This window comes from Sceloporus occidentalis, unplaced genomic scaffold (genome assembly GCF_023333645.1).
Source record: "Sceloporus occidentalis isolate IW3139 unplaced genomic scaffold, rSceOcc1.0.p SCAF_2, whole genome shotgun sequence".
NCBI classification, from domain to species: Eukaryota; Metazoa; Chordata; class Lepidosauria; order Squamata; family Phrynosomatidae; genus Sceloporus; species Sceloporus occidentalis.
In genome coordinates, this window is record NW_028316982.1 from 139,825,104 (window position 1) to 139,845,157 (window position 20,054).

A 20,054-nucleotide genomic window follows, 5' to 3' on the forward strand; every position below is an offset into this window, starting at 1 on the left:
TCCCTTTATTTCTGCACAATGATGGCTAAGAGTGACAATAACTATAGGCCAAAAAATATCTGGCAAATGAAAGTCTTCTACTCCTAAGAAGACTTTGTGCATTACAAGCACAACTGATTGATTTGGAAAACAGCATGAATATCTCATGTTGTTTGCAGATCTAGAAATGAAATTCTCAAATATTACTATGAATCTATCTACATTTGCCAGTGTTCTGCTATAGAAGACAGAGCATCTTGATCTACATTGGAGTTGTGTGTATCCTGTTATCCCTCCTTGTGTATTCTTATATTCTGTCCATTCTGTGTCACAAAGAACACTAACATCAGCAAAAAGGGACCCAAGAACAAATCATGTTCTAGAAAACATGCATCAAAATGAAAGGTACATTTTCTTTAGTTTATTTACTTTGACACCTTCAACGTAGTGTCTAAGTGTTTATCTGACAATATTTGTAAGACTAAAATAAATTTCAGAACTTCTATGGCATAAAAAACGGGGAAAGAAGCCTAGAAGATACCAATGTCTAGAAGCTGCAACTAGTCACATTCAGTTGTGTCATAAAAAGAAAAATTGATGTGGTGCATTCTCCTCTAGTTTAAGTCTTTGAGATTGGATTTCTGTCAAAACTAAAATGCTCAGGTTCAACAAAAAGTTATGTAGGTATAAAGGGATTAGCAAGTAAGAATCTATTGCTTGCACCAGAGTTCAAACTAAATCACTGTAAAATGGATGAAAATTGCAATCCAAAGTATACTTAGAGAAAAGATGTTCTACCAAATGCAACAAGAGAAGTAAACATTTACAGGATTGAGTTGCAAGTTTTAAAGTGTCTCTTTTCTGTACTATTTCTCTATACTTAACACATAGCATTCTCTGTATTTACAGGGAGCTAAATATAGAGACTTGAATCTCAATATGCATCTCCTCATTCAAGAGCTGGTTTTACAGAGGACTTCAGGGGAAGCAATACATTAAGCTTTAAAAAGAGAGGATATGAAACTCAAAAGGTTCATTCTATATTTTTTGCTTTTAAAATGTTTGATACATTTTCTTTCTTTTAGATGCACTTTAGTATATGCATGTTCATGGGTTAATAATAATAATAATAATAATAATAATAATAATAATAACAATAATTTATATCCCGCCCCTCTACAAGGCTGGTCTAAAGGGTAATCTCCTTTCCCACCCCCAGGCCCCATGACCCACAGAATCAAATCTGGAGACATTACCTTCACCAAATCAGTATCTAGGGGTGCTCACCATTACTGCTTCTTCAGATCTTCCCCTGAGCTACCCGTCAGTGACCTCTTATTTAATTGCCACACCCAAGGCCAGTTGCCCATACTCCATACATAACAGTGAAGGGTAGGCAAAAACCCTCCTGGAAGGGAAGGAGATAATTCCTGCATGCCCCAAAGAGCAACCAGAAATTTCCTGAGTGGGCTAAGCAAAACCAAAGAGAGTGGCAGAGCAGGCCATAAGTGTTGTTCCTCATTTCAGTGTACCAGGACAAGACCATTGTTCATTTTCAATTCTTCATCCTTGGACATCAGCAGAAGTGCCCCCTCTCTGCAGCTAGGCTTTGCTGGACAATGATCTTATTATTATTACTATTATTATTATTATTATTAACCTTTATTTATAAAGCACTGTAAATTTACACAGCGCTGTACATACAATCTTTTAAATTGGACGGTTCCCTGCCCTAAGGCTTACAATCTAAAAAAGACACGACACAAAAGGAGAAGGGGAACGGGATGAGGGCCAACAGTTTTTCTCTACCTCCGAGGCCTGGATCAGGGGAGATGGACTGGAGGGAGGACATAGCAATACAGGAAATGATTCAATAAAACAGGCAACAAAGGAACATCAAATAGCATCTTACATCAAAGGAACATCTTACCCCATGACTTAAGATGCAATGCACATATTCACATATTTCACCCATGTCAAAATCTGGAAACTCTAGATGATCTCTTGATTGAACTATACATCATCCATTGTAGCCTTACATAAAATGATGCTGCCCGACTTACCAGGCCGGCGTTGTTGCTGGGGCAGAAGGCGCCCTAGTTTCCACAATTGTGCTGGTGGAAAGGCCTGTCATTGGCTGCTGGGGCGGAAAGGGCGTCTCTTTTGCACTGGGTGCTGGGACTACATGTCCCAGCTTGCATTGCAAAGGGGAAGAGGCCATGATTGGCTGCCTTGGACCCCTGAGCGCAGCCTATTGGTGGTAGGGGCCAGGGAGGCGGTGCCTCCACTCTTTCCAGGTCCCCTATTGATGGGCCATGTCATGTGCCATCCAATGCCATTTTAACTCTGCTCTCCCACCTTCCCTCCCTTGGCTAGGGGTGTTTTGTCACAACTTTGTTTTAGGGCAGCAGCATAGGTCCTGGATCTGGTGGGTGTGGTTTCCAGGGCTCCATAGCACTGGATCAGGAGTCCATTGGACCCGGGAGCACTGAGGGCAGGCGGTATGGCCATTGCAGGGACCACATCAAGTGAACATATCCTGGTGACTAGCGGCTTATTGGAATATGCGACTGACTGGTTGCATATATGCGAGAGGGCGTTTCCATTACCCCTACATTATCCCGATGCTTGGTTGTGGCCAAGAAACCTTACATCAGTCAACCAGGGTGTTGATTGATGTTTCCTTATGCTTTGGGCCAACCCTACTGTGATGACTAGGTCATCCTGTCATTTGGAAACTTCTCCTGACTACAAAGGGTTAATCTAAGGGGAGGTGCATGCTAATGAGAGCTGACATCACATTCTAATGAACTGTGACATCATAGCTGATGCAAGGTCTAACTGACCAGTCAGAGAGTAGGACCGCGAGATTCAAGATCATTGGATGGGAAATCTTTAAAAAAGGCTTGTGCGGCCATGCGGTCCTTTGTCTCTCTCCCTCTCTCCTCTTGGGGGGGAAACCATGCTTTCTCTTGTTCTCCATCTTGGCTTTGTTTGGGGAAACCAGAGGCTTTTCTTTGTCCTCTGAGCAGCTGGAGGACCGGCTCAGGAATGCAGGTAGAGTTGGCACGGAGCCAGCTCCCTGATTCCAAGAATTCCACAAGGACTACAAATCCCATCACTGTGTGAGTAGCTCAGGAACAGTGCCAGTTAGTGCGTCTTAGGTTTTGTTATATTATCCAAATAGCTTGGCTGAAATGAACTCTTTGTAATTATGCTTCTATACCTGCAAAGCAAGGAGACCTTGCATGAATGATATCTTTCTATTCCATGCTATTTCTTTAAATTAAACTTATTTCTTTTAAAAAGTACCTACTGTCTCTCTCTCTGCTCCCTGTACACGCGTCTTGAAGCTCGGTCTACTGGTGGTTGTGGGCTAGCAAGAAAGGAAACTAGAGGTCCCAGCAAGTCCCAGTGTGTGCTGGGAAACATAGTTCATTGAGATTCAGTGGGTGGTGGCAGCAGAAGAAAAGTTCTTTTAAGGGACTCCCTGGGAGTCACAGGGTATTGCTTCCAGGGAACCATCACACCTACCCTTAGTGCTTTTTGTTAATAAAGCTGTGGCCTTTACCTCCAATTCTGTGTTGTTGTCTTATTGGGCTGCTTCCTTCCCACAGCAAACACTTAGTGCATCTGCTTTCCCCATTTCTCTAGAACACATCAAGCAATTCTTCCAAGGGTCTTCTGAACAATAAATGAAATCAAACGTTATGGTCTAGGGATATCAAACAAGGTTAAACTCCATTATCTGTGGGGCCTATAAACCAAAGTTCTGTATGTGGAAGAATTACCATCCTATGCTGGGGCTGTGTCATATGGCCAACTGCATTGCAAGACATTCTTGAACTTTAATCATAATTAAACCACTGCCACAGGGATATTTCTACTTATTAGTGAAAATTATATTATGATTGAACTCCCCTGACATCATTTAACTAAAACACTATAGCATTGGTTTTATTAAAATGTGGGGTATTTTCCAGTTATTTATCTAAAAACTTCTAATGTAACTAGTAGTAGATGGAGAAATGTAGCCTGGAAATGGCTGTTTCTAAGAACATTAAAATTAATTCTAAGAATCTTGCTTATCTTAACATTTTGTTTTTAAAAAACAGGACTCTAAAACTATTTTCTTAAGGTAAGTCCCAGAAACAATCTTAAAAGTGCAACTGCTACAATCCTGTTTGCTGTTGTTGTTGTTTTAACTTATGGGGATTGTTATGGCTTTCACCACTGATATAACACACACACACACACACACACATCTATACATCTGTATCTATGTATATGAGAGATACTTATTAATTTATTAATCCTCAGAGGGAATTAGATAAACATTTTCTTAGTTTCATAAACAAATGCCAATAGACATAAATATAATTCCACTCCCTTTTTTGGCTCTCACATCAGTGGAATTATTACACACACTCATCTGCCATGGATATGAGGTTCTCTCCCTAAAGCAGTTCCTACACTCTTTTAAATATGTGCTATTCCTCTTTATCTCTTTGAAGAAGAATGAATCACATCTGCTGCTTGCAGCTATCAAAATGTAATTTCATCAAGCAGACTCATGAATGTTCACATTTCCCTGGCTCTACACTAGGAGGCAAGTTCTTCCCACATACCAGTCTACTACACTATTTGCTGAATTGTGTGTAACTAGAAGATGTTTTTCAGCTTAACACCATTGTCAGACAGCTGCTGTACAATGCAATGGACAAAACAACAGTATCAACAATATTAGGCTGCCATCTTACACACAGTCTGCTCAGAATGTATGAAAGCTTTCTAAGTAAGGACTTTATTTAAAATAAATGATGCCCATGCAAAATGCAAGACTGCTAGCTGGAACTGCATGATTAGGGCCCTATAGCAATCTGGGAATCATTCATTGGATTCAGACTTAAAGAGATAGGAACTACACGTATGCAAACTCTGGCCCATTCCCACTTACCTCTTGATTCAGTTCCTGAACTGATTCCTGAAACAGGTTCAGCAAACAGAGTGGTTCCCACTGTGTTTGTGCCAATTTCAAGAATCAGTGCAGGAAGTGACAGCCGCAGCTTCCCTGCCATGCCTCCCTCTGTCCTCCTGGCCATACCGGTAGGCAGGGGGTGGAGGAGCCAGGGCTGAAGGAGAGAGGCAGGCTGAGAGGATGGAGGGCTGAGGACAGAGCAGACATGGAGGTATGGCTAGGAAGCTGGGAAAGCTGCTGACAGTGGGAACCAGGACAGGTTCGAATCCAATTCGAATCCACCTGGTTCCCACTTGAGCTGAATTGATTTATTTCTAAATAAATTGATTCAGCCCAAAAACACACCCCATTTTACCAGCATCTTTTTGACGTGGGTTAAATGGGTAAAAACCATGGCCACCCTTTCCGAATCACTTCAGCGATTGGGTGGGAATTATGGTAGTTTAAACTGAATCATTTAGAATCATGATCCAGTTAAAACCAGAGTGGGGAACAAGGCCTCTAATATATATATGGTAGACCCAGAGGCACGACAGACTCATCCAGTGGCTAAGATAGAGGTGTACAATAACCTCCTCATCGTGCATAGCTTCTATGCAAGGAAACATCCCTCTGAATCAATTCACTTGAATTCATCACATAGGCTAGATTTATTTTTTTTCCTTTTAAGTGATTTGTTATTTTGCCTTTTCTAAAACAGTCATTGGTTTTCAAAATAATCATGTTTTTGTTACTCAGTATTAAGTACATGTCTACATGGGCAAAATTGCCACACCCAAGGCCAGTTATCCATACAATGGGGGTGGGGGGGATACTGGGATACTGTTCATACAATGGGGGTGGGATACTGGGATCTGGGATTGTACAGTTTTAACTTGTAAGCCATCCTGGTTGTCTCGGATAGAGAGGCGGGATATAAATAAAAATGTTATTTATTATTGTATTTAATGGATCCCACCTTCACAGCATCATGTCTTCACAATGCAAAGCTAAAGCCCTAATTCAACTGTGGACTGTCTTCACACAAGAGGCCAGTTCTGTATCAAATCAAGCCTATTCTTCTATCAAAAATGACTAAATGACTCACCTTTTGCTCTGGATTTTCCAGAGATGTCCAGAGTACTCTAGAGTGATGCAGAGCTGCTGCTTACCCATGCACCCTGATAGGTTGCCTGGACCTTTCACAACTGGCATAAGTCACTCCCTGTGAGGTCACAACAACACACCCAGCCGTGTGATCAATGCTGGGCATTTCATTTTTTACTTCAGAGGCAATGACTCACATCAGCAGTGGTACTGTGAGATGGTGCAGCTGGACACCTGAGCAAACAGCCATCCAGCACATGGGGAAATTTGAGGCAGCTCTGGGGCCAGAATACTCTGAGAGCAGCCCAGAATCTTCTGTCCAGTGTAGAATTATTACAAAATGTTTCTTTTTAGCAACATTAAAATGATGTATTAAAACAAAACACATAAAGGCCCCATACCGACCAGCAGTTTACACCGGCCTGTACACACGGCTGATAACCCTAGTCCACTACCTGTGTGCCATCATGGCCCATGCCCATTTACATGGAGTGTGCCATGATGATACATGGGCAGCACAGTGCCTAAAAGGTGCTGGCCAGAAGGGGCATCAAAATGGTGCATGAGTGCCACTATGGTGCCCCTTGCAGGAAGCTGCTTACAGCAGCTTCTTTTTGCTCCGGGCAGGGATCAGATCATTACCACAGTGTGCAGTTGCTGCGGCAATGATCCAGGGCTAAAAAGGGCAGCATTTAGCTGCCAGTCTGTTGAGCCCAAAACTTAAATGTGGCCAAGCATGTCCAAAACTCCCATCTGGAATGATTGTTTTCTAGCAATGGTTTAGAAGGAACACGTAAATTTTACTTATCACACTACAAAATAATGGTAAACATTGTTATGTAGTGTCATGACTTTTAATACAGTACTTCCAAACTCATATTAACCCCATACCACAACTACTTAATTTGAAATGAAATGTGAGATGGCATACATATGGCCTCTTCTTCTTCTTCTTCTTCTTCTTCTTCTTCTTCTTCTTCTTCTTCTTCTTCTTCTGTTGTTGTTGTTGTTGTTGTTGTTGCCACCAAAATGACTAGATTTGTATTAAATAAATATAGGATGCTTTCCTGAACATTTGTGTAACCATGAGAACAATAGTAAATGAAAAGCATTCCACTGGCAGGTTTTCTTGTTATTCAAATATATAAGGAATGTCCCTGATAAAATAAATTGTATCTATTTCTAACAACACTGGCAGTAAAACAGAATAATTCTGTCTTCAGCACATTAGATCATAAACACAATATGAAGCCACAAATTGTGGAACAGATGCAATAAAGTCATGTTGTCAGTGCACCATTAATCATGGAATGTCATGCTATTTGCTAAAGCAGTTAATATTTTATGCAATTTTGAACATGCAAATTTGAGATAGTGAAAGGTAATGCATGACATTATTCAAACATTTGTGAGCATTTGCTTAAAGATACTAACAGCAAACACAATCAGAAATAACATTTCTGTAGCTTGATCTGCAATTTAGTTAAACTGAAGAACTTTGACTTCAGTGACAGTGTGTTGCTTCAAACATATTGTGCTTGCTCATGCACTTACAAAACTGAACACAGTTCTTGGTAAGTGTGGCATTGCAAGTGACACAAGGAAGGCAATGAGTAAAGTTACTTTTGTGGACTGTGACTCCCCAAATCCTAGTGCCAACATGACAATTTTTCTTGCCTTATGAAACCAAAAACATTACCAACAAGACATGAATACCTGTTAAGGTGTTCACACATTACTTGTGAAAGGGAAGGGGGATGCACATTCTATCCCATCGCTCAAACTGTAGCCTTATGTGATGACAGGAAAGGTCTGCAGCATAACTGCATTTGGCATGAATGCAGATCTTCATTTGCCTCATCAGTACTCTGAAACACAGAGAGATCTTTCTTTTCCCATAAAGGTTTTGCACATCAATATTGGAAAGCTGAAGATAGTTGAGACAAGGCTAAAATATTTTCCCACTCCTTTCACTCCATAAGTTAGTGTTTTCAAGGTCTAAGCATGCTGAAATGTCTGACTCGTTCCCACAGGAAAAGAATTGTGTTCCCTTCCTTAGATATGCCTTCAACTGCATCTTCTTCTTGGGAGCAAAGAAAAATGCAAAGAAAGGTTTCCAAGCCACTTTAAAATTTCCTGTGAGTCACAAGGGTTATAGGAATGGACTCTTCAGAAGGCTAACCTCCTGAGAAGCTATAACATGTATGTAGCCAAGTTATTTACTTTTCTTGCACAAAAGGAAGAAATCCATTCAGACTGGTAACAACACAAGTAGTTTGGTTTATATACTATTGTCACATGCCTTCATCTTGTCTCTGATTTATGGTAACCACTAAGGTGACCCCTAAAATGAATCTGAGAGCCAGTGTGATGTAGTGAGTGCTGGACTATGATTCTGGAGGGTTCAATTCCTTGTTCAAGCATAAAAACCCACTGGCTTGAGCAACTACCCTGATATTTGTTGGAAGTCAAACTCAGCCAGATCCTCAAGGTCTAGTAAATTCCTCACTTGCCTTGGAGACAATTTCATGGTCCAAAAGGTGGAAGAGGCAACAAGGGGATCAGCTATTTTAGATCTGATCCTAACCAACAAGGATGACTTGGTTAATGAAGTGCAAGTGGTGGAATCCTTAGGTGGAAGTGACCATGTTCTCCTGGAGTTTGTTGTACAGTGGAAAGGAGAAGCCAGGCATAGTCAGACACGCCTCCTAGACTTCAGGAGAGCGGATTTCAGTAAACTTAGAGAAATAATGGGGGCGATCCCATGGTCAGGAATATTAAAAGAGAAGGAAGTTCAAGATGGATGGGAGTTTCTCAAAAGGGAGATACTGAAGGCACAAATTAAAACAGTTCCAGTGAGAAAGAAAAATGGGAGCTGTCGCAAGAACCCAGGATGGATGACAAAGGAACTTTCAGCTCAGCTAAATTTTAAAAGGAACATGTATAAGAAATGGAAAAATGGGGAAATCACCAAAGAGGAATTCAAAGAAATAGCTAGCATGTGTAGAGATAAGGTCAGAAAAGCTAAAGCGCAGAATGAACTCAGGCTTGCTAGATAGGTTAAGAACAACAAAAAGGGCTTTTTTGGATATGTCCGCAGAAAAAGGAAGAAGGAAACAGTAGGACCACTGCGTGGAGAAGATGGCAAAATGCTAACAAAAGACAGAGAAAAGGCAGAATTACTCAACACTTTCTTTGCCTCAGTTTTCTCAGAAAAGGCAAAGGGTGCTCAACCTGAGGATAATGGAGCAGAGGACAGAATAGGGGAATTTCAGTACAAAATAAGTAAAGAGATAGTACAGGAATACCTGTTTAACCTAAATGAATTTAAGTCTCCAGGACCAGATGAGCTACATCCAAGGGTATTAAAAGAACTGGCAAATGTAATATCGGAGCCATTGGCAATAATCTTTGAAAATTCCTGGAGAACAGGAGAAGTCCCAGCAGACTGGAGGAGGGCAAACGTTGTCCCCATCTTCAAAAAGGGGAAGAAAGAGGATCCAAACAATTATCGTCCAGTTAGTCTGACATCAATACCAGGAAAGATTCTAGAGCAGATCATTAAACAGAGAATCTGTGAACATCTAGAAAGCAATGCCATAATCACAAAAAGTCAACATGGGTTTCAGAGAAACAAGTCATGCCAGACAAATCTAATCTCTTTCTTTGATAAAATTACCAGCTTGGTAGATGAAGGGAATGCTGTGGATATAGTATATCTTGATTTCAGTAAGGCTTTTGACAAAGTTCCCCATGACATTCTTGCAAACAAGCTTGTAAAATGTGTGCTAGACAAGGCAATTGTTAAGTGGATTTGTAACTGGTTGACCGGACGAACCCAAAGGGTGCTCAACAATGGCACCTTTTCATCCTGGAGAGAAGTGACCAGTGGAGTCCCACAGGGCTCTGTCCTGGGCCCAGTACTGTTCAACATCTTTATCAATGACTTGGAGGAAAAAATTGGGGGAATACTTATCAAATTTGCAGATGACACCAAATTAGGAGGAATAGCTAATACTCCAGAGGACAGGATCAAAATTCAAAATGACCTGAATAGACTAGAAAGCTGGGCTACAGCTAACAGAATGAACTTCAACAGGGAGAAATGTAAGGTACTGCACTTAAGGCGAAAAAATGAAATGCACAGATATAGGATGGGGGACACCTGGCTTAAGGAGACAACATGTGAAAGGGATCTAGGAGTCCAAGTAGACCACAAGTTGAACATGAGTCAACAGTGCAATGCGGCAGCTAACAAGGCCAATGCGATTTTAGGCTGCATCAATAGAAGTATAGTGTCTAGATCAAGGGAAGTAATAGTGCCACTATATTCTGCTCTGGTCAGGCCCCACCTGGAATATTGTGTCCAGTTCTGGGTGCCACAGTTCAAAAAGGACATTGAGAAACTGGAGCGTGTCCAAAGGAGGGCGACTAAAATGGTGAAAGGTCTGGAAACCATGCCCTATGAGGAACGGCTTAGGGAGCTGGGTATGTTTAGCCTGGAGAAAAGAAGGTTAAGAGGTGATATGATAGCCCTATTTAAATATTTGAAGGGATGTCATATTGAGGAGGGAGCAAGCTTGTTTTTTGCTGCTCCAGAGACTAGGACCCGGAGCAATGGATGCAAACTTCAGGAAAAGAGATTCCACCTCAACATTAGGAGGAATTTCCTGACAGTAAGGGCTGTTCGACAGTGGAACACACTTCCTCGGAGTGTAGTGGAGTCTCCCTCCTTGGAGGTCTTCAAACGGAGGCTGGATGGCCATCTGTCGGGGATGCTTTGATCTGGATTTCCTGCATGGCAGGGGGTTGGACTGGATGGCCCTTGCGGTCTCTTCCAACTCTATGATTCTATGATTCTATGATTCTAAGTCACATTCTCTTAGCCTCAGAGGACAGCAATGCCAAACCCCTTCTGAAGAAACTTGCCAAGAAAACCTTTAGGCTTCCTCTTAGGGTTGTCACAGTCAAAAATAACTTGGAGGCACACAACAACAACAACAACAACAACAACAACAAAAGGTCAACATATCCTGGGAATTTTTCTTTAAGATTTGTTCATAGAGAGTTCACCATTGCTTTCCTCTGAGGCTGGGTTGGGTTACCATGATTGAGTGGACATTCAAACCCTGGTCTCCAGAGCTGTGGTTTCCAACCACTATGCCCCACTGGCCCCATATTGCATTTATACCAATACTAAAATTTATATAACAGCTGAGTAGCACAACCATTATCCTCCACCACAGAGCAACACAGGCAAAGATACAAAGGGGTTTTTTGCATATATGAAGATTATCATATGGGGCTTTTTCCAGCTTTGTAGTGTTATTCTTTCATTATTGAGTAAGAATCATACAATTGCGATAGTAAAACACTTATTTTCACACATGGGCCACAATAACACCTTCATTAATGATTCAAGAGCAGCAAATAGCGCAACTGATTTCTACATGTCGGCAGCCTTTAGCATTTGTTCATAGTTCTTGAGAGATGTTTACCAACCTTTGTGGTTAATGGAATTCATGAGCCTCAGAAGACAACTCATTAAGATAGGAATTGTAAGGGGGTGAAAAACTGGTTAATCTCTTGCCACTAACTTAACCCTCCTGTGTGACACAGGAAGCGTTTCTGCTGAACTGCACTCTGAAGATTATCACACATGGACTTAACATCAGGGAATCACTGGGAGAACATTAGGAAAGTGCAAATGTGTGCAACTGAATGATTCCAGGTTGCTAGAGGGAGCTCGCGATTCCTTGACTCTGGGGAAGTGCTTCAGGGTTACATACATGTGCGCTTCCCTAATGTTTCCCCAGCGATTCCATGACAGTAAATCCAGGTGTGATAATCTTCTTTGGGGGAATACTCGGATGGAATAACAAATTGTCTACATATCGCTATTGAATTGTAATTGCTTTTCATATGTTCTACAATAGCACAAATGAATCGTGATCATCAAGCAATTCACACTTTTTTTTTGTTAATGGGTTATTCCAGTAGTATGATGCTTCAAGGACATTACAAGAATAATCGGAGGATGACATCATGTGAAAATCCTTCCCCCAATCACGCAAGAATGACAGTAACAATACACTTCCTTAACGCTTTTTACCCTGTGTGATAATCCTCTATGATTGTCTTATTTGTGTAACCTTCACTCCCACAATAAAGGAGAAAGTAATCTCACCAAGTGGACGATCATGAATACTGTTTTTTGTCTGGAGTATCTACCTCCTATGTGACAATATGCATGGATGTAGGGAAGGAGTTTATGCCATGATATATGAAAATTACATCTTTGTCATGATTACATACACACCAGAAACACTGGGGGGCACAATTCATGGATAGGCAGAAACCACATAGTTACCATTGATATTTTCACAGAAGTAGAGTAATAAAGTATCATTCTAGGAACAAAGGTAAGTATGAATTGTATCTTAATAAACAGGATAGCAGAGTGTGAATAATAAAGCTAATGTTGAAAATCTCTCTCTGTGTCTCTTTCCGTCTCTCTCTTTCTCAGCATGAATGATTGCTGGCTTTAAGATTAGCTGGATGAATTTTCTCTCACTGTGCATGCCTTTTCATTAGGCTAGGGTAATTGTATAACTCTCTTGTCTCTTTGTAGGCTGGCAACACTTTGGAAATATAACAATGCATCTCTGGCGCACTGGTTCATTAAGCCTGGAGAACATTTAACTCATTCTAGAATACAGTAGGCTTTTGAAGCTTGAATACTAAATATAATTTTAGGAGCAAAATACCAATATCGGGAAAGTGTTGGAGTCAAGATGGTATATAACAATAAGCCAATGATTCTTGTGAACCTGGAAACAACTGCCCAAATTGTTCTCACCATGGGGCAAAACACTTAAATCAAGTACAGCACTGCCGATACAATACATGAAAGCAGGGATGCATCAAAACTGGTTTTTAAAAGGCAGACAGCAGGGCTTGTTTGGCAGTGTTCTGAATATTTTGCAATGCTCCAATATTATGAGCAGACTTACTGAAGCACTCACAAACGCACGCACATTTACATGACATTGTCCCTTGTTTTTGAAATTTAAACATGCTTTCTTACCCATTTAAAATGAGAAAACACACACATACAGAAACACTGAACCACTTTCACACAAAATCTGGTGCTTATTCATAAGGAAGACAAATTAAACAAAAACTGTCCACAACAATAACAAGTAACACTGTTGTTTTTTTAAAAAAATGAACAAGCTAGAGATGATCATAAACAGGCAAAAATATTTTCCCATCTAAAGTTTCTCAATTCAAAAGATGAAAATATTATGCGATGGACTGAACACCAAACCAACCCACGTTAATGTTGGTATTATTTTTAATAATACATTTTGTGTGTCTTTTTATTTTGACTTGATGGGCAATAATAAAGGATCCTTGCCCTACAGATCCTATTCTAATGGCAATCCATACTACTATTTTGCAACAAAGCAACAATAGACTATAAGGTGTAAAGTGTGTGCGCGCACACACACATGAACACATTATTGTGGGGTAGAATCCACCAGATCAGAAACAGTAGCATCATAAAACAAATGTTACAAGCAACAGTAGTAGAAGAAATTCAAAAGTTAGTGTTGGTCACCTAATGGATACACATCTGCCACCAGAATAACTGGCACAAACAACACCCAAGATAACACAACTGCAATTGAGTTTGAGAGCCCTGAATGTGCAAATTAATTAAAGTACTAAAGTAACATGTGTACAGGGATAAAAATATGATTATCAAAAAGAATAGAAGCTTTGCACTGGTGAAAAGACACTGCTAGATGGAACACAAAGACCTTACATTTTCAATTTTGACGTTACAGGGAGATCACTTTTATTTTGCAATGACATCTCATTCAAAGTAAATTGACCATTTAAAAATGTTTAATAATAATTGATAGTAATTATGAGTGGGGGAATATTAATTTAACGATATTTAATGCAAACTTAATCTCACCTCAACTAACTTACAATCAATTTTACATACATGCAGCTTTTTTATGTTTAATGGGGGAAAAGTATATACTTCCCAAAGTGTGGTACTCTCCTTGACAATGTGGCCTTTAGATAAATTCAGGCCTATATACATTGCCAATTCCTGCCATAAGTTTTCGGCTGCTCTAGTAATAGATTTGAGGGCATAAATGTTCATGGGCCAATTTTGACATCCCCAGCTCCTTGCCTTCTCTGTGGGGTAACTATATGAGGCAGAGCAAAGACCTGAGTGGAATGTGAACTGTCTTTACAAGGAAAGCCAGTTCTGAGCCTAATTCTCCCTCTCGCCTAGCCATTTGATCATCAGTGGCCAACTTGCTTTGGACCTCAGAGGAAACAACTCCTTCCAGTGGTGGTGACAGCAGTGTGTTATACAGTGGGCTGCTCTGTAGACAACCACCCGTTGCTGATCTAGAGTGCAGTAATAATGGGGAGAGTCTGGGGCAGTTCTGGGGAAACTATATTCTGGGTGCAGTCTAACATCTCCTAGCTAGTGTAGACAAGCCGTTAGATTTCTGAATGTGAAATAAAACAGTTTACCTAGAGCAGGAGATACTCCCATTCCCTTAAACTATATATATATATTCTTATTCAGTTCAACAGCATATGTCCATTCTGATTAGTCTTTTAGCAGAGTCTATATTAGCAAAGAATCCATCATTTCCTATTAATATTACATGTTCTAATTCATTTTACATGGCACATTTGGTATTTTTTCTCTAATGCAAAAGCACTCACATTTAGTACTTTCACAAAATCAGTAGAACAATGGAAACCATTCCCTGCTACAAAAGATATTTGAGTTTCTGGACTTTTCATAGTGCTCAAGGCAATAGTCAGCTAAAGTGTATACAGTGTATGCCACTGTAAGATTTTCTAGTTTCTTCCATCTTCTTCACTTCCAGCACATGGAAAACAAACACTAGGTAATTTGGCAGAAGTGGTTTTAAAAAGCAATAGGCTTTAATTGGTAATTCATATAATTTAGTTCTAAATGGTATCCTACCAATTTAACTCCTTGCATTAAAGTGGAATTACCACCATTTCAAGGGTATTGTTTCCATTTGAACAGATTACTATTGTTATTGTTCTTCTACTTATTTATTTGCTTAAGATAGATAGATAGATAGATAGATAGATAGATAGATAGATAGATAGATAACACCACCATGTTCTTCTCTTTCTTAAGTTTTCTCCTTCTCTTTTCAGATATGTTTGTGTCTTCCATTTCCTGGTCCTTTTACTGCTATTCTTTTAGGGATTCCATGTGCTAATTTGATCCTCTATCTCTTTTGTCCTTCAGCTACCCATAAACTCCACCAGTATGGCTAACGATGATGGATTCAGAGAGCTAATGTCCAAACATATGAATGGCCAAGTGTTGAAGGCCATTACTCTAGGCAATATGCACTCATTTTTTTCCACTTCCCATCACCCACTTCAAGATCCATTGTCCTGCACTGAATGTTTATCAGATGTACATCTCATTGAGTTTAATGAGATTTACCCATTGTTTAGAATTGTGGGCTTATAATAATTCCACTTAAAAAAATCCCATGTGATTCTCATATATCAAAATCAACCACTCTGGCATCTCTTCCTATCAGAGATCACGTCCTCGATTAGAAATAAGATATCTGAATCTATCAGCACGTTTCTTTTTAACAAATACAATTGTGGGTTAGGTTGCATAGAACATCTAAACCAAAAAAACTGGAATGACAGAGGGGATTAGATGAAAGACTGATTCAAAATAAAAAAAAAAATCCAAATCCAAGAAGAGAAACTGGGAAATTACAGTGAATACAAAGGAACATTTGGGAATATCCTGAAGCATTTTGGAGTACACATAACTCTTTGCAGGATTCCAAGCTATATGCAATTCTCTCTCATGGAGACCAGCGCTGTTTTGCCTATTAGGTATTAGATGAGTTGTATCTGATGAAGACATGCACCCATGTCTAGGGTGAAAAACACACTGCAGAAATAATCTAGTTTGAGACCACTTTAGCTATCCTGGCTCACTGCTAGGAAATTCTGGGAATTGTAGTTTTGTAAGACATTTAGCCTTCCCTGCCAGACAGCTCTGGTACCACAATAAGCTACAATTCTCAGGATTCCCTAGCACTGAGTCAGGGCAGTTACAGTGGTCTCAAACTGGATTATTTCTGCAGTCTGTGAAGGTTTATGCTGCCCACTTCTTTCTGCCAGTTAGTCTCAAAAGTGCTATACGATCCTTTTTCTTAGGAGTTGTATCAATTAGCTGAAGAAAAATCTTAAGAAAGACTAGTACTTTACATCACCAGGCTACATAAAATAATTACCCTTGAACAGAATGCTAATTAGTATAGGTATTACATACCAACAGATGAATAATCTTTTCCCTGTGCCATTCCAGTATCTTTGTTACCTTTGCATCCACTCTACATTTTGCTAATACATTCCGACCATCCTTGTTACACCTGATGTCTCGTGCCACTTTGGATGTCATCAAATATGTGGAGGATGCCACGCACACATATACAGAAGTAAGTTTATATCTATAGCTAAAGCAAAACAGAATCAAAGGGTGAAAGCCTATTTCAGTTAGGGGTGGATGGAGGGTTGAAAATGGAACTCACCAGAGTTGGGATCGGAGTTGCCATCAGCTTCGGTCCTCTTGTCTGGTGAGGCCTGATCGTAGAATTCGTCCTGCGGCTGAACCAGAGGGAGAGGGTGTGAGATCAGGGTTCCACTACCCACAGGCTCATGATCTCCTAGACCACTGTCACTGCAGCTTTCCTGGGAACCATCAGGGAGGTGAAACGTAACACGGCGCTGGGACTACAAAGAAGAGCACAGGACATCCTGGATTAGTGCTCTTCTTTTGTCTATAATCATTCTCTTTTAATTGATATAGATATGTTTTTCCTTCTGTTGCTTCTCAGGTTTTCCCTTCTACCAACATATCACCATTTTGCATAACCAGGTTGGGGGGCAAGTAGTCAAGATCACCAGGGGCAGCTTTCTGTATTCTGCTAGTATACTTGCTCCTCCTATCTGTCTGTCTGGCTATGTGGGATTAAAACCCTTGTTTATCTCATTCAGTGAAGAATGATAAACCCTTTTTTCACTGCATTTGCACGGTTGAGACAGTAAGTCCAATATCACACTATAGTTATAGAACTATTATTCCACTTTGACTACTGTAGCTGCCTCCTGTGAAATCCTGGGATTTGCAGTTTAGGGAGGGGCATTTGGAATTTTCAGTCAGAGCGTTTGGAGGAGGCCTCCCTAAACGAAAAACCAAAGATTTCCACAGGAACCAGCCACAGTAGTTAAAGTGGAATAATAGCACTATAAAAGTGTGGTATGATAGATTGTTTTTTTTTTGGGGGGGGGGGGCTGTTATGAAAGCAAAAGCAGCTGAACTGTTTGCCAGTTGTGTGAACAGTTTTGTGCAAACTGCTATTTTTGCTGTCATGTTCCATGGACTTAGAGGGGAGAAAGGAAAACTGGATGGATTGCTTGTGCGTTTTTTTACCCATATACCTATCCTTTAATACTAGCTGCATGTGTGCATCCCAAAAAAATATTTTATTTATTTATTTATATTATTTTATTTTTATCCCACCTTTCTCCCAAAGTGGGACCCAAAGTGGCTAACATATATAAAACACAGCAATTAAAATTGTACAATTAAAATAATAAAAATACAAATATAAAATTTAAAACATACAAAGTTAAAATTACTAATCTAAGACCAACCCTCTCATCTCCCAATAAAACCAAGCCTGCCAGATCTTAAAAGGCCTGTTTGAATAAAAATGGCTTTGCCTGCCTGCAAAAGGCCAGCAGTGAAGGAGCCAGCCTAGTCTCCCGTGGAAGGGAGTTCCAGAGGGTGGGAGCAGCCACTGAGAAGGCTCTCTCTCATGTCCTCACCAGGCAAGCCTGAGATGATGGTGGAGTCAAGAGAAAGCCTTCTCCTGAGGATCTTAGGGCTCTCAGTGGTTTGTATGGGGAGATACGTTCCCTCAAATAGTCTGAACTTAAGCCGTGTAGGGCTTTATAGGTCATGATCAGCACTTTGAATTGTGCTCGGAAATGATTCGGTAGCCAGTGAAGCTGTTTCAGTACAGGAATTATACGTTTCCTGTAACTGGCTCCAGTCAACATTCTAGCCACAGCAATTTGAACCCACTGAAGTCTCTGAACAGTTTTCAAAGGCAACCTCACATAGAGCATGTTACAGTAGTCCAAACAGGATGTAACCAAAGCATGTGTCACTGTAGCCAGATCCAGCATCTCAAGGAACGAGCGCAGCTGGCACACAAGTTTTAATTGTGCAAATGCACTCTTGGCCAATGCTGAGACCTAGGCATCCAGGCTCAGAGTGGAGTGCAGGAGCACACCCAAGCTGTGAGCCTGAGATTTCAGGGGGAGTATAACCCCATCCAGATCAGGCACAGCCCCAATTCCCTGATCTGCCTTATGACTGACCAGGAGCACCTCTGACTTGCCTGGTTTAAGCTTCAATATGTTTGCCCTCATCCAGTCCGTTACTGACAGCAGACACTGGTTCAGCACAGAGACAGCTTCCTTAGAGTCATATGGAAAGGAGAGATAGAGCTGGGTGTCATCTGCATACTGTTGACACCACACCCCTAAACTCCAGATGACCTCTCCCAGCGGTTTCATGTAGATGTTAAACAAATTAAGGGACAAAACAGAACCCTGTGGGACCCCGCAGGCAAGCAGCCAACACCACCTTCTGGGTCCTCCCCTCCAAGAAAGACCGAAACCACTGCATAACAGTGCCCTCAAGTCCCATCCCAGAAAGATGGCTCAGAAGGATATGATGATCGATAGTAGCAAAAGCCGCTAAGAGATCTAACAGGACCAACAGGGACACAAATGCATGCCCATACATGGTTGTTTTTTTGTCCAGACAGATCTTGCACAAATTGTGGACAGTTGAAAAAGTAAGTGCTTCTTGATTTTTCATACAGGAGGGAGAAATCACACAAGAGTTGTTGATTTCTTGATTTCAAGAAATTATTTGTCTGTCTGGTTAGATAGCTAGCTAGTATATTTGAAATTTAATAGTTATTATATAGTTGTAGTATGTAACCCTACATTTGTGTGTATGGGTTTTGTTAGTTGGTACTGAATTTGTACATAATATGTCTTTAAACCATTCGACATATCCATGTGGCGAAGCTCCCACTTTATCTGATCATATTGTCCAGTAGTGAGAGCCACAGGAATCAGGAACAAAAGGTTATAAATTTCCATCACCCTAATGGGGGAATGATTTAACGTCTAACTTAGTCTTTCATAGTATAATGGTCTTATTCGCCCTACACAATACCATAATTCTACTTTAACCGCCATGTTTATATGCTATGGAATCCTGGAATATGTAGTCTGGTGAAACACCAGAGCCCTTTCTGTACTACAAATCCTAGGATTCTTCTCCAAGTACTTTTTGAATGAAATTATTGCTGTTTCTGCTGCTGCTGTACCTTCTTTAGTACCCACAACTAGCAGTGGAAGATGCTACCTCTATCCTCAACTCTATTTCATGTTACAACAATTTGTCTCCAATTGTATCTAAGTGCTACTACATAAAAGTACTCTGAGAAGGATCAGATTACTTGAACAACTAAATAAAAGTGCCTCTCTTTTTCTGTCTTCTGCTGTAGCATAAGATCTTAAGAATAAATGAGAATGGAAAGTTTTACTTTCCCCCCTCCCCCCTCCTCTACAGGTACTATGACAAGGATTAAAGGATATGCAGAACAAATGGTGTCACTGTTTGAGATATATCCTTGTATTTCAAAAAAGATACACTATAAAAAAAATCCCAGTGGGCCTAAGATCAAGGATTTCAGGCTGATTCATAGACAAATTCAACATATCTGTATCTATGGTTGCACACGTACATGTATGGACACACACACATATGATTAAGGAATCAATTTTAACTCTTTCATCATAAGGTACA

General features: G+C 40.4%; 1 protein-coding gene across 8 annotated transcripts in view; it reads right to left on the minus strand.

Annotated features, from left to right (window-relative positions):
- PCDH9 (protocadherin 9) overlaps positions 1 to 20,054 on the minus strand; it is a 972,095-nt gene that overhangs the window by 339,616 nt on the left and 612,425 nt on the right. For 5 of the 8 annotated variants that reach the window (XM_089511088.1, XM_089511091.1, XM_089511089.1 and 2 more), the window contains one exon: positions 16,690 to 16,765. In XM_089511088.1, the coding sequence (XP_089367214.1) occupies positions 16,690 to 16,765 (76 nt within the window). Of the gene's footprint in view, positions 1 to 16,689; positions 16,892 to 20,054 lie in introns of those variants that run through there. The other 3 variants (XM_089511086.1, XM_089511085.1, XM_089511093.1) reach the window with 2 other exon arrangements.